Below are 15,779 nucleotides of genomic sequence, written 5' to 3'. Positions count from 1 at the left end.
CACCCGGATGCTATTGAAAATCCCTCCAAGTACCCAAATACCTTTACAAATCTGGTTTTCTGTGCCTTGGTTTACCCATCTTTAAAATGGAGACAATCATCTTTCCGTTCTTTCTTATTTATTAAGACTGGTATTTTTAAAGGACCCTAAGGGAGTTAAGCACTCAGCTTTTTCTACAGTTATATGCTCTATCTTAACCACAAGTAACAAGCTCAGTGAAGGAATTTCTTGGTGAAAATCTCTAGCCTGTGCTATGCAGGTGGTCAGAAGTAGATGATTTTAATGATTCCTTCTGACCCCAAAATTTATGCATCTACAAAATCTAATTTATTTTCAATAGCAGTTGGGCACTTAACTGCCCTAAGCATCTTTGATAAATCTTAGATTAGAAGGTTTTTGGAGTATATAAAATATGTATATACAATGACTAGGAGAATGGACTCCTGACCTCATTTGGGACTTTTACATGTATATAATAAAGAATATATGTTTCTTTCACTAGATGTTTATTTCTCTGTTAGCAGATCTATATCTGTGCCAACAGATGGTGGCTACATTCTTTTTGCTATCTGGGGAAATTTCCTTAGGCTAAAATTTCCAAACATGAAGATCTACAGTTAAGCATACAGGTGCTTAAGTGACTCACAACGTGACTCAGTCACCTAAATCCCTGTTTTAGCCTTCACTGCAACCCACAAAACTCCGGCCAAAAACTTGGTGCTTATGTTTTCAGGGTCAAATTTCCCTAGGCACCTCTGTTTCTGCCACTGGGTATGGGCAGTCCTGGCTCACTCTAGGAGTCCAGACACCTAACTCCCACATAAGCCCCAGTATGATAGGTGAACTGGCATAAGATAGGCAGGCAAAGACCTATTTAGTGTGCAGGACCTGATCCAATAGGCATGCTCAGTATAAAGTATTAAATAAAGCTTTCATTTTAACAACATCATTTGTTCCCTTTCCCTTTAGCTGAAGAGAGTTTATAGAAGAAAAAAAAAACACGTCTTGTTTGACAGTCTCGCAGACGGTATTGAAGATGGTAATAACTGTTCTTTTCGGTAAAAGAAAAGAAGTTGGTTGAGATGAGCTGGAGATATTGTTATTGCTACTCTGTTAACATCCTTTAATTGCAGCCAGACTGTGGGATTCAGCTGGAGCTGGTTGAGGTGTTGGACTCATCTGTGTCCCTTTCTCTGGCCTGGTCTGGTCCAGACATCTCTCAGGATGAGGACAAAGGAAGCCCAAGGTCCCAGAAGATGGTAGGGGTGGCAGTTATGATGATGAAATTTGCTCCAGTAGCCTCCGTCCGTTCTTCCTTCCCCCCCTTCTTTCTTTAAGGACTCAGAAAGGGGAGCAATGGTTGGAATAGCCCATCCCCTTATTATTTTGTCCACCAGTTAGGCCTAATATCCAACACACCAATTCTGGTTCACTAATTTATGGCTCCACATCTCTTGTTTTTAGCAAGCATGATTTCAGCAGTCCGTGAATTAGATCAACAAGAGCTTTTTGTTTAGACCAATTCAGTCTTTCTGTCTCCCTTTTAAACCTTCTCCCATCAAAGTTTGTTATTATAGGTTATTGTGACATCTTATGAACTTTCACATAATTTTTACAAAAAGCAACAGAGGATCCTGTGGCACCTTTAAGACTAACAGAAGTATTGGAGCATAAGCTTTCGTGGGTGAATGCCCACTTCATCAGACGCAAGACATTTTGATAATTGATAATTAACAGTGATAATTTTTACAGTTATGTTCAAAGTTAGGGTAAATTTTTAGCCCCAGTTATCATAACAAGGTTCAACTCCCTGCTCTCCCTAAAAGGAAAAACAAAGATCTGAGCCAGGGTCTCTCACACCTTTCAGGACAGTGTGCTAACCACTGAGATATGGGATATTCCAATGGAAAGCTCTCCTGTTGAAGCTGTTCCACTGTGCGCTAAATAATTGAAGAGTCATTGAGCCAGAAAAAAACTGGATAGCTTGGGCCTTCATCTCTGAGGTGGGAGACCTGGAGTCTAGTCTAGTTTTCCTGCTTCATTGACAGTGGAGCAGCTTCAACAGTAGAGACTGAGGGAGGGCTACATCAGAATATTACACAGGTCAGTGGTTTGGCCACATTTCCAAGAGTTGGGACACCCCTGTATAAATCCTTTCTCCCCTCAGGTTTAGGGGGGCTGTGACACTTTGTGCCCCAAAGCAACACCCTGGCACCCCCACATTCACCATTGTCATATAATTATGATATGCTTTGTACAAAAGATGCCTTGTGAAGTATCATTCTAAAAGTCTTGATCTGTTGAACATTAATAACCCATTGGATTGTATGTGCTGTCATTGTATGTGAAGTTATGAAGTTTTGCTATATGTGTGTTACTGAAAGATGTTGTGAAGTTGGAAACACCCACTACTAGCCTTTCAGATACAACTGTGCTAATGGACCAGCAACAAAGACAATGGACCATGGAAGAGCTTATCCTCACCTGTGAATGCTTCAGTCAGCCTATGGACAATGGTTGCCATGACTCATTGGCAGCAGGCAAGGGCTTGTGACCAGATCATATGATACTGAACTTCATTTTGGTACCTGTGTTTTTCCATAAACTGGGCTGGGAAATTGGCTTGAAACCAAGGGATTTCTTCCATATGGAATAAACTATAAAGTGGGGAAGTGACACAGCAGCCCACTCCCCACACAAGAGAACACTTGGAAACACCTGAGGAACGAAGACTGGACTTGGGGAAGTACTGGTGCTAAGCTAAAGGGATTTCTAGCCTGTGTATGGAAGCTTGATGGACTGTTGTACTATCTAATGGGGCGAGACACTGCTTGAGTCACATCATCATCTTCGCATGCACTTGTGGGAGCATAGATCTGGATGATTTTGAGGGTGTTGTTTCGGTTCAATCGGAGGTAAAGCACCTCAATACACAATGACTTCCAATAGCATGAGACAATTTTCGAAGACCATTCCTTGAAATTGATTACTTTCTGATCGATAGACGACGCATCATGCAGGATATTTCTGTAGTGCCATCATTCAATATCGGTAGTGATCATCACCTACTGAGATCCAGACTCGTGTTCATTGTGAAGGTGGAGAAAAAGGTGCTGTGTATGGCAAACAGAAGGCACCAACCGGTAGCTTTCGATGAGGCAATCCTGAAGGAAAAGATTTCTAGGGAAGATTGGAGTCTCCTGGACGACTGTGACAATGATTCTAATATGTATTCGTTATCTACTGCCCTATTTTCATTTGTTATGCTTATATTTTTGTTTCTGTTTTAACAGCTACTTTCACTTCCCCTCTTAGCCAAGATGGGGCTTTTGACCAATGTTGTTTTCTTTCAAAAATGGGAAATGGTGGCTTTTTTTGGCTAGTTTTGATCCACCAGAGTGCACAAACCCCCCTCCCCCTCTCCGGCCAGAGCTCTGCTTTACTGTGTTATATCCGAATTTGTGTTATATTGCGTTGCATTATATCAGGGTAGAGGTGTATATATTAAAAACAATAAAAGAGCCCAAGCTTATGCTAATAAGCTTATCAGAGATCACTCCGATTCCATCAGGGGCTCTGGCTGGAGCAATCCTTCCAAACCCCATCTGTCATAGGTTTCACCCCCACTCTGAACTTTAGGGTACAGATGTGGGGACCTGCATGAGAACCCCTAAGCTTAATTATCAGCTTAGATCTGGTTGCTGCCACCACCCAAATAGTTTAAAACAGCTGTTTATGAGTTATTTGGGAAACTTTGTCTTCCCTCCCAAAATCTCTCCCTCCCAAGTACTGTAACCCTTCCCTGGGTAACCTTGAGAGACTTTTCCACCAATTTTCTGGTGAACACCGATCCAACCCCCTTGGATCTTAAAACAAGGGGAAAAATTAATCAGGTTCTTAAAAAGAAGACTTTTAATTAAAGAAAGAAAGGTGAAAGGAAAACCTCTGGGAGAGAGCATACAAGTTTCTCTCACAGACAACAGATTTAAAACACAGAGGATGTTCCCCTGGGCAAAACCTTAGTTACACAAAAGAAATCCCAATTTGATTATCCCTCTAATGCACAAGACAAGTTACAAAAGAAAATAAACATAAACCTATTTATTTCTTCCCTAATACATACTACTTTAATAGGAGGCGAGGCTGATTCCTGGATCTTTCCTCTCTGGCACAAAACTAAATAAACTTTGAGACAAAGGAAATCTTCCCTCCTTCCTCTTGAAAAATCTTGTCCCCCCATGGGTTCCTCTGGTCAGGTGTCAGCTAGGCTAGGTGAACTTTTAACCCTTTACAGGTAAATGAGGAATTAACCCTTAACTGTCTGTTTATGACACCGTCCAAGGGGTTTCCTTATGGATTCAAGTTCTTCACAACCAGGGCCGGCTCTGGCTTTTTTGCCGCCCCAGGCAAAAAAGCCTCCGGGGGGAGGGCGGCGAGCCCCGGCGGGGGCTCCGCTCTCCCCCCGGCGGCCGGGGGGAGGGCGCCGGGGGGGAGGGCGGCCGGAGCCCTGGGAGGAGGGCGGCGAGCCCCGGCCGGGGCTCGGCTCTCCCCCCGGCGGCCAGAGCGCAGGGGGCAGGGCGGCGAGCCTGGCCGTGGCCCCGCTCTCCCCGGTGGCCGGAGCGCCGCGCCGCCCCCCTCCAGGTGCCGCCCCAAGCACAAGCTTGGTGGGCTGGTGCCTGGAGCTGGCCCTGTTCACAACTTCAGCTCAGAACAAGCTCCCAGGCATATGAAGCATCAGTAGGCCCAGTCCTTCTAACCTTACCCTAAGGATTGGGGCCCTCCATGGACCATGGGTCCTGTCCATTTGCTGGAACAGGAAGAAGGCCCTGAGCCAGTTTAAAACCAGGCTATTTATCCAAAAATCCTCTTTGTCTGCTGGTCCCTGGAGAATCCAATTTGAACTAGTGTATGTGAACCTCTCCGAGGATGGTGTCCAAGGGGTGAGAACAGAGGAATTACATTAGATCCTAGAAGAGTTACACACAATTCCACCACAGCATACACACAACTGTATTTTAATGCAATGGAAGGTATTAAAGCTAAGTCAGTAAGGGTTTGTCTTAATTCCTAATAAGCGATGGTCACATAAATACCACCCTATACCGGAAACCTACTGACCGCTACACTTACCTACATGCCTCCAGCTTCCATCCAGGACACACCACACGATCCATTGTCTACAGCCAAGCTCTAAGATATAACCGCATTTGCTCCAATCCCTCAGATAGAGACAAGCACCTACAAGATCTCTATCAAGCATTCTTAAAACTACAATACCCACCTGCTGAAGTGAAAAAAACAGATTGATAGAGCCAGACGAGTACCCAGAAGTCACCTCCTACAAGACAGGCCCAACAAAGAAAATAACAGAACACCACTAGCTGTCACCTTCAGCCCCCAACTAAAACCTCTCCAGCGCATCATCAGAGATCTACAACCTATCCTGAAAGATGATCCTTTACTCTCACAGATCTCGGGAGACAGACCTGTCCTCGCTTACAGACAACCCCCCAAACCTAAAGCAAATACTCACCAGCAACCACACATCACTGAACAAAAACACTGACCCAGGAACCTATCCTTGTAACAAAGCCCGATGCCAACTCTGTCCACATATCTATTCAAGTGACATCATCATAGGGCCTAATCACATCAGCCATACCATCAGGGGCTCGTTCACCTGCACATCTACCAATGTGATATATGCCATCATGTGCCAGCAATGCCCCTCTGCCATGTACATTGGCCAAACCGGACAGTCTCTACGCAAAAGAATTAATGGACACAAATCTGACATCAGGAATCATAATACTCAAAAACCAGTGGGAGAACACTTTAATCTGTCTGGCCATTCTATGACAGACCTGCGGGTGGCTATCTTAAAACAGAAAAACTTCAAAAACAGACTCCAACGAGAGACTGCTGAGCTGGAATTGATATGCAAACTAGACACAATCAACTCAGGATTAAATAAAGATTGGGAATGGCTGAGCCATTACAAACATTGAATCTATCTCCCCTTGTAAGTATTTTCACACTTGTTTCTTATCAAACTGTCTGTACTGAGCCATCTTGATTATCACTTCAAAAGTTTTTTTTCTCTTACTTAATTGGCCTCTCAGAGTTGGTAAGACAACTCCCACCTGTTCATGCTCTCTGTATGTGTGTATATATATCTCCTCAATATATGTTTCACTCTATATGCATCCGAAGAAGTGGGTTGTAGCCCACGAAAGCTTATGCTCTAATAAATTTGTTAGTCTTTAAGGTGCCACAAGTACTCCTGTTCTTTTTTCTTAATTCCATAGGGTTTGTCTAGTACATTGCGAGATAGTGTCGGTCTGTCACAGCAACACAATGGCTGATGGCATCCAGTGATGGCCATTGCAAGGCCGGGCCCATTAGCGGGGATGACTGGAACAATTCACACATGCCTGAGATTTTCAAGGAGCCAAAGGAAATTAGGTGTCCAAATTCAATATAATCCCTTATGATTCCTTGAAATTCCCATCCAAAATTAGCACTGGCCAGTCTTAGTTCCCTTGGGCACCTTGGAAAATCCAGCAGTCAGAAAAGCAAGTGTTAAATAATGTCCTGATGCCATTGTGTAGATTGGCGGGACCACAAGGCGCTGACTTTTATTTTTCCTGGTGGATGCTCCATCCCCACTCCGCCCCAAGACCCTGCCCCCACTCCACCCCTTCCCCTGAGGCCCTGCCCTTGCTCCACCTTTTCCCACCCCCCTTCCCCAGGGACCCACCCTGTGTTTGCTCACTTGTTTTTTTGTTGTTGTTCAGTTGTTTTTCTCACCACATATTTTACTCAGACATCTGATACACACTTGAGAGGAAATCTGCCTCTATTAAAGATTCACTGCTTCACACCCCTTCTATTGAGTGACAGACCGAAGCCAACACATTGCTATATAACTCGAAAGTCTGACATACACTTTGGAGAAAAGATCTCTGATTTAAAGATTCAGCCACCCAACTCTTTGGATTTTGACCTTCATCAGCATGAAGGATTCTTAAAGTAGGAGTAAAATATTAGTTAAGATTGCATACAGACATGTGCTAAAGTGAAAGTCCTCTGATTTTGCATCTCAAATGTTGTTATTAATATTTGTATTACAGTAACAATAAGGAACTCCAACTAACTGAAAGTTCCTGGCCGGCTGTATTATTAGTCCCATTTCAGAGATGAACAATGAGGCACAGAGAAATTAGACCAGCTCTACCTCCCCACCCACTAGGCCACACTTCCCTCCCATGAGTCCAGATTTCTAGTCCCTCTCCCCAGCACTAAGGACTGTTATAGGACAGGCAGTACTTATGTTTCAGGAAACATATCTCTTTGGGTCTGATTCCTCTTGACACTTTAATAATTCTTTTCTATTCTATTCTATTCAAGTTCTCCTTACGGAATGAAAGTCAGGACTCCTGGGTTCTATCCCCACCCCCACAGCTGTGGGGTGGGAGAAGAGCAGGATCTAGTGGGCTAGAGGAAGGGGGCTGGGAGCCAGGACTTCTGGGTTCTATGCACAGCTATTGGAGAAGAGTGTAATCTAGTGGGTTAGAGCAGGGGCCTGGGATTCAATATGCCTGAATTCTCCTCCTTGGGTCGATGCCCTTGCATCTGATCAATGCAAAGATGTCTTGCTCCTCTATTAAGCATAATACAATCCAGCTTAAAAACCCTAGTGAATTGTGGGATGTGTTATTGTTTGTGATCAGCATTTCTAAACTCAGTGTCAGTGTGCAAACCTTCCGGGGAGTCCAGCCCTGCACGCCAATCTCACCCACGTGAAATAGCTCAGCCAGCACACCAGCCAGCACATCAGGAGAGAGAGAATTTGACTTGTGCTGTTCTGAAGATCTTCTGCCTGCACATCAGTGGAAAGAGCTCATGGCTGCTTCTTCCATCAGGATATTACCAGATCCACTGGCATACAATGGGTTAAATCCCCCCACTCTCTTCATCCAGCCTGCTTACCTCTGGAGAAGCTAAGAGCAACTAGATTGCAGTGTAGACTCTCATACAAACCCATCTATCTCTCACCATACACCTCTCTCTCGCTCGCTCACTCTCTCTCCTTGTATCTCAGGCATGTTTTCCAAACATTAATCATTCTCATGGCTCTTCTCTGAACCCTCTCCAATTTTCTCAACGTGTTGGCACCAGAACTGGACACCATATTCCAGCAGCGGCCGCACCTGTGCCAAATACACAGGTAACATTTTTGTCATATATAGTTGCTTTTCAGTGAGGGAGTTATTATTTTTTTATAATTGGTTGTGCTTCCCCTGTAAGCCAGGCTGTTATTTTATCATGACTGTAGGCTTCTTTTTCATTGTGAGCTTGTGGTCTTTTGGGCATTTAGTAAAATATTTTAAACAATACCCTATGATCAGTCACATTATTTTCTGTTCATTCTTTCTCCCAGCTGATTTGGCTTATGATTATTTTCAGCTTTGTGAAATTGGCCCTTTTAAAGCACCATATAGATATAGCTATAGCTATAGGTATAGCTATAGATATAGATATAGATCACTGGTCTGGACTTTATTCTGTTTGCACATTGTAAATGTGATCAAGCCATAATCACTTGTGCCTAAGCTACCATTAATTTTTAATTCCGTGATCAGTTCTTACTTATTTGTCAAGGTGAGGTTTAATACAGAATTTCCCTGTGTTAGATGCAACACCTTTTAAGTTAGAAAATTGCTATCTGTAATATTTAGAAATTTCAAGGATGCTTTAGTAGTGACAGCAGGAGACACCTCCACCCCTCAGCTTATGTTACTCCAATTGGAATCTTCAGTAATTACGCAGGGCTTTTTTTCCCACTACACATCATTGATAGCTGTTCATCATTGATAACTGCAATGATAGCATTAAGGAGCTGTTCATCTATCTATCTATCGATCTATCTGTCAGTGTTGGTGGCTATTTGCTCTTCTGAAACTACAGGGTTGATTAAGCCTTAGTATTAATTAATGTAGGATAGTAAATGCTTTAATTACTAAAGCATTCATATCCGAAAAGCAAAATCTTTATCTGTATTGCAGAGTTTTGCAGTGGAAAGAAATTGCCATCTCAGCACCATGGATTCAGCAAATTCCACGCTGTAAGATACCAAACATAGCTGTGTGTGTATATATTTGTATTAAAAGGGTGAGGGTGAAGTTTCAATGCAGTAAGGAAGGAGAATAGTGGATGAATGAATGGATGGTTGCAGATGGATGAACAGATGGATGGATGGATAGATATAGACGGATGAACGAATGGATATATGTAGATGGATGAATGGATGGATAACTGGGTAGATGTGTGTGGATGGATGGAATGATGGAAGGATGCAGATGGATAGATGCATGAAGGATCTCTCTACCCATCAATTAATTCCTTTATCTATCCTCTATCTCTCTAAGCACTATCTCTCTGTCTAAGCTCTGACCATCTGCCAGTGTCTAGTTCTCTTTGTCTCAAGGTTGTCACACTGTCGCACCCCTGAGGTGTCTGGGGCTCTTACTAAAGGCTGTCCAGTTGGTTCCCTAGCAAAGGCCTGGGGAGCTGTCTGTCCTGCCAGGCTGGGCCAACAGGGAGACCAGCCAACACCCAATAGCCACGGCATTTTGCTCTTCTCTTTGTGCAGGTCCAATGACCCGCTGAGACCTGGCAACACAGGCGCAGTGCATGAGATTGTCTTGCTGGGCCTCTCACAGCCCCGGGTCCTTAGCCTGGCTTTGGCCATCCTGCTCCTCCTCTCCTACACCACCGTGCTGCTGGGGAACCTGTCCATCATCCTGACCATCCGTGCTGAGCCGCGCCTGGCTGCCTCCCCCATGTACTACCTCCTGGGCAACCTCTCCCTGGTGGACCTGTGCTACACCTCGGTCACCACCCCCCAGATGGCCCTGGGACTGCTCTCTGGCCATGCCACCATCTCCTTGGGCGAGTGTCTGGCTCAGCTCTTCTTCCTGCACTTCTTGGGCTGCACTGAGATCTTTCTCCTCACCGCCATGGCCTACGACCGCTATGTGGCCATCTGCCAGCCCCTGCACTACACGGCCATCATGAGCTGCCGCACCTGCGCCCGGCTGGTGGCCGGCTCCTGGATGGGGGCCCTGGCCCACTCTTTGGTACAGACCCTACTGGCCACCACCTTGCCCTACTGTGGCCCCAACCGCATCGACCATTATTTCTGTGATGTGGCCCCGCTGCTGGGCGTGGCCTGCACTGACACGTCCCTGGTGGAGATCCTGGTGGTGTCCAACACCGGGGCCATCTCCCTGGGCTGCTTCCTGGTGCTGCTGGTTTCCTACGGGGTCATCCTGGCTGCCCTGCGGCGCTGCTCCGCTGAGGGCCGGCGCAAGGCCCTGTCCACCTGCACGGCCCATCTGATGGTGGTGGCCATCTTCTTCGGACCCTGCATCTTCATCTACACTCGGCCCTTCTCCACCATCCCAGCTGACAAGGTGGTGTCGCTGCTGGCCACAGTGGTGACGCCCATGCTCAACCCACTGATCTACACCCTGAGGAACACGGAGATGAAGGGAGCCATGAGGCAGCTGTGGGGCAGGTGGGTGAGAGCAGAGAAGTGACTCAAGGGCCTCTCTTGGTGGCTTGCCAATTTGCTGTTATTCTGCGGTTTAATGTCTTGGCCTTAAAGCTTCACGCACCTGCTGGGGTATAGCCAGCTCTGGGGTGGGGCAACCAGGTAAGAGCTGTGCAGCAATGCCGCACAGGGTTGGCTCACTCAGTGCTGGGATGCTCTGGGGTTGGGAAGCTGGTTAACAGCCACACAGCAACACCACATGTAGATGGCTCACCTGAAGCAGAGATGCAGCTAGCTCTGGGGTGGGGCAGCTGGGTAACATCCCCACAGAACACCACATGGGGATGGCTCACCCGAAGCTGTAATGCAGCCAGCTCTGGGGTGGGGCATCTGGACAACAGTGACATCATGTGGGAAGTGGCTACACAGCAATTTAAGATGGGAAATGCAGACAGATTTAGGCCCATCTCCTCAGAGGCATGGAGGTGCCTAATTCCAATTGGTTTCAATTAGGCACCTAAGTACCTTTGAGGGTATGGCCTTAGTTACCTATTGGCACTTTGTGGAGCTTTGTGAATTAATAATGATAACAAGAATTGTGTTTTCTGCATTTTCTCCTCCTGCTGCTGACCACAAAGAAAACAGACTTTCACCAGGACACTGGATCTAACTTAATGCCCCTCCACTTCCACAGCAACCACCAGACGGTCTCTGATGACTCCAGCACAGCTCCCTTTAGCACCCCGAGGTGGCTGTGGAGTCAGTGCTCATTCTGAGGAGAAACCGCCCCCTACTGAGCCCTCTGCCCTGCTCCCTGCAGCACAGCACCCCCTAGAGCCCTGCAAAGCTGAAATGCCCCATTACAGTGCTAGGGGGCGCTATGCTGCAGGAAGCAGGATGGGGGCTCAGTAGGGGGCACTTTGCCCATGCTGCCCCAATACCCCAGCATGGTGCTTGGGGGCGCTGTGCTGCAGGGAGTGGGGTGGTAGCGCATGGGGCAGGCTGTGATATAGAGCACTCCCTTGTGCAACAATAACTGCCCAACCCAACAGAGACACCACTCTGGATCTCAGCACAGGGCAGCTGGGCCCAGGTACTATGGACATGACAAGGAGGAACTGACCAACTGGCTAAATAGCCTGGAACTGGGACAAAACCTTGGTGATCCAAGGTGACCTCATTAAACAGAAGGTGTCCCTGAGTTCAGGACTCCTGGGTTCTGTACCTAGCTCTGGGAGGGAAGTGCATTATAGTGGGTTAGCGTGGCAGGGGCTGGGAGTCAGGACTCCTGGATTCTATCCTTGGCTCTGGGAAGGGAGTATGAACTAGTGGTTACAGCGGGGGGCGGGAATGGGAGCCAGGACTCCTGGGTTCTATCCCCAGCTCTATGAGGGTAGTGAGAGCTGGCAGGTCAGAGTGGGCAAGGCTAGGAGTCAGAACTCCTCCAGGGTTCTATTCCTGGCTCTGCCACTGACTCATTGAGTGACAAAGCCACTTCCCTGCCTTGTGCCTCAGTTTCCTCATCTTTAAAACAGTACTAGAAATGCCCATCTTGCCCTAGGTAAAAAAATGTAGTGTTGTTGTAGATTTTCAAAGCTTTGGATGCCCCTTCAAATTAATGGAAATTGAATGCTTATATCTCTATGTAGCTTTGAAGATTTTAGCCATAAATGTAAAATGATAGCATTACGCTGTCTGCCGGCATGTGCGTCCATAACAGGGACATCATCTGAGCTTGAGCTTTGGACCTGCAGCACCTTTGCATGACCCACTCCCACTTGAGCTAAAGGAGCAACTCCCTCAGGAAATAGTAGTACTAGGCTTTTATCCTCCATGTGCACCAGCCATTGGAAAGGGACAAGCTACACACTTGGCCAAGGAAATACACTTTCTGTAACCTGATTTGCATGCGCAGATATTCTAGCCATGCTCAGTAATATGAGTGTGCAAATTTCCACACTCAGATGTGTGTGTGTGTGTACACACACACACACACACACAGTGTTTCTGTACCACTTATACTCTATGGCTCAGATTTAAAAGAGTATCCATTTATTAATCTTAAAATGTATTTAAATAAACTATTTACAGTATGTCTTACTTTATACACTGGCATGTTTCAAATAAAGCCCTGCTAAAACCCACTCTCCAAAAGGCTGTACAGAGATAAAGAAGACAGGGGACTGGAAGGTGGATGGAGGCAGGGATGAATACACACAAGTCATGAACATTTTTACACCATTCTCATTAAATTGTTTTTAACTTGCCCCCTCCTACCCAACACCCTCAAACCAGCTCCCAACTCTTCCACCATGAAAAACCAAAACACTGATGGGTCCTGAACAGAGCTGGGCAAAAGAATTTTGGCAACTGGTAAATTCACTGGAAAATGCACTTTTCGGGGCACCAAAACTATATAGCCAGAGAAGGAGCCATCTCCTTTCTAAGTGGTAGGGTACTCAGCTGGGATGTTGGAGATAGCTCTTTCTCTGGCTATTTTGTGAATGTTGTCTAAGTTCTGGGGAGAGGGTGGCGGGGCGGAAATTGTCCAAAACTATTCACCAATTTGTGTCAAATTCACATATAGTGCATTTTTCAGGAGGAGAAAGGATATGAAGATAGGGGAGGGTCCCAGAACCCGGGATCTAGCCCAAGTTTAAACATCTACACAGTAATTTAAAGCCCTGCCCAAGTCAGCTCACATGGGCCAGCTATGGTGTTTTATTGCAGTGTACACATACCCAAAGAGAGCACCGCATCCGAAAATCCCATAGACCAGGGCATGGTGGGAGACCCAAATTTAAATCCCTTCTCCCCATCAGGCAGAGAGAGAAATTGAACTCAGGTCTCCCACATCAGTGGCCTAACCACCCATCTAACCCATATAAGAGCAGTAACAGCTGTCCCCAGCAGCTACTTTATGAATCAGGCCTTTTAAAAACACCTGGAGACAACATGTTTCAGATTGAATTAAACATTTTGTTCGACCCCGACCCAAACCAAAAAAATTTCAATTTGCCAAAATTTGTTTTCAAATTTTCAAATCTGGTTCTACTTGAACCAAGTTTTTTTGGTTTCAAAAAAAATGTCCGGACTCTCATATTTGGAACTGCCATTATTCACCCAGCTCATTTGAAAAAATTGCATGGATACTTGTGAAAAAAAAATCACCCCTTCCCCCTATCACCCACATCCTTCATAAGGAGAAATCAAAATAATAACTTCTTAAGCCGTATGAAAAATGTTGTATTTATCTTCCGGAAGAACATGTTCCCCAGTTCTTCCCAAAAGCTTTCTTTTCCTTTATGAGAGCCCTGGAGTCTTGAATCCATGTGAGAAATTTCACACACAACTCCAGGGAAAACTTTCCCACTATTTTCCAACAATGCACTGCAACTGGGTCCCAGCTGAAGGGGACCTGCAGAGTTGTGGAAACTGGCACACAGAGCCCAATGCTGCATGAAAGGTTGTGCATGGATCATCGTGAAAATCTTTTTCACGAATTCCCCTGTCCACTGCCAACAACTTAAACCCATCTCCCCAAACCTACTTTATGAAATAAACCCGAAGCAGTAAGGGATCATGTACGACTCCATGATTCTAACCTTGTGCAAATCTTTCTCACCATTACTCCATGACCCCCCATCTCCTTCCTAACAACAACCCAAAACCAATTAGGGCACTGAGACCACATGAAAAATTCCTCACTGATCCCATTATTAAATGTGACATTTTGCACCAGTCCTCGTGAAAATCATTCCAAACAATTCCTTCCGCCACCAACCTTAACACGACACCAAAAACACCGAGACAGTCCAAAAGCCACATACGTTTTTTTCCATTGCTCCAGATGTCACATGAAAAAATTTCCACAAATCCTGCTGAAAAACATTTAACCTCCCACCCACTCACCTTCGAGACTCACTGAGGAGACACTGAAACACAAAGGGTGAAAAAAATGTGCAAGGATCCCAGTGTCACATGACAAATTTGGCAGAAATCCTCATTAAAAACACCCTGACACCTGCCTAAGAAGAAACCAAACATATTCGTAAAACCACATGATTTTTTTCACGTAGATCCCTATGCAACATGCAAAACTTTACACTGATCCTCGTAAAATAAATAAATAAATGAATAAATAAATCACTCTTTTTCTCTGCTCCCATTTGACTTCTATGTCCAACAAGGGAACCAAAGCCCATGCCTCAGTCGCTTCATGGCTTCCTTGACCTCCCGGTTCCTCAGGGTGTAGATAATGGGGTTCAGCACTGGCGTGATGATGGTGTAGAAGATGGAGGCTATCTTGTCCATCCGTGAGCTGGAGAAAGGCCGGAGGTAGACGAAAACGCAGGGTACAAAGATGAGGCTCACCACCATCAGGTGGGCGCTACAGGTGGACAAAGCCTTCCCACCACCCCCATCACCAAAGCGTCCCCTGAGGGTCACCAAGATGACACCATATGACCCCAGCAAGACCAGGAAGCAGACCAGAGAGATCAGGCCACTGTTGGACACCATGAGTATCTCTACCACGTAGGCGTCGGTGCAAGCTAGCTTGACCACCTGGGGTACATCGCAATAGAAATTATCCAGCTTGCTGGGCCCACAAAATGGCAGCCGGACCACCAACACCAGCTGAGTGGCAGAGTGGAGCAAGCCTCCAGCCCAGCAGGTTGCCAGGAGGCCCAGGCAGCGGTGGCGGCGCATGGTCTCGGCGTAGATCAGTGGGTGGCAGATGGCCACGTAGCGGTCGTAGGCCATGAGTGTGAGGAGGAACATCTCGGAGCCACCCAGGAAGTGAAGGAAGAAGAGCTGGGCCATGCAGCCCCCATAGGAGATGGTGCTGCCCTCGCTCAGCAAGTCGCCAAGCATCTTGGGAGCAGCCACTGAGCCGAGGGCCATGTCGATGAGCGAGAGGTTGGCCAGGAAGAAGTACATGGGGGACTGGAGGAGGCGGGGGTCCACCCACACGGTCACCACAATGAGGAGGTTGCCCAGCAGGCTGGCGGCATAGCAGGCCAAGACCAGGCCGAAGAGGAGAAGCTGGAGAGGGCGGGAGTGGGACAGGCCTAGGAGGGTGAACTGTGAGACCGCCGAGCCATTCATCAGCTCAATGCCTGGAAGAGAGAGGAAATAATGAAATTGGGAGGTAGCACATTGGAGGGAACCCAGGAGCTTTGGCTTCCATTCTTGCCCCTGCTTTTACCCACCAAACCCC

At 46.4% G+C, this 15,779-nt stretch overlaps 2 protein-coding genes across 2 annotated transcripts in view; one reads left to right on the top strand and one right to left on the bottom strand.

Moving 5' to 3' along the window:
- The first annotated feature begins 9,710 nt into the window (after positions 1-9,710).
- On the top strand, positions 9,711-10,604 carry LOC112114896 (olfactory receptor 1509-like). Its single transcript, XM_024211817.2, has one exon. It carries the CDS (start codon positions 9,846-9,848, stop codon positions 10,602-10,604), a length of 759 nt encoding a protein of 252 aa, XP_024067585.2. The 5' UTR covers positions 9,711-9,845.
- Positions 10,605-14,734: 4,130 nt separating this feature from the next.
- LOC112114895 (olfactory receptor 4Q3-like) overlaps positions 14,735-15,779 on the bottom strand; it is a 34,126-nt gene continuing 33,081 nt past the window's right edge. Inside the window, exon 2 of the mRNA XM_029911727.1 lies at positions 14,735-15,757. Coding sequence (XP_029767587.1) covers positions 14,735-15,757 — 1,023 coding nt within the window. The remainder of the gene's footprint in view (positions 15,758-15,779) is intronic.

This window comes from Terrapene carolina, unplaced genomic scaffold (genome assembly GCF_002925995.2).
Source record: "Terrapene carolina triunguis isolate 2854851 unplaced genomic scaffold, T_m_triunguis-2.0 Scaffold114, whole genome shotgun sequence".
In the NCBI taxonomy this organism is placed as follows: Eukaryota; Metazoa; Chordata; order Testudines; family Emydidae; genus Terrapene; species Terrapene triunguis.
This window is presented reverse-complemented; position numbering and strand designations above follow the sequence as displayed.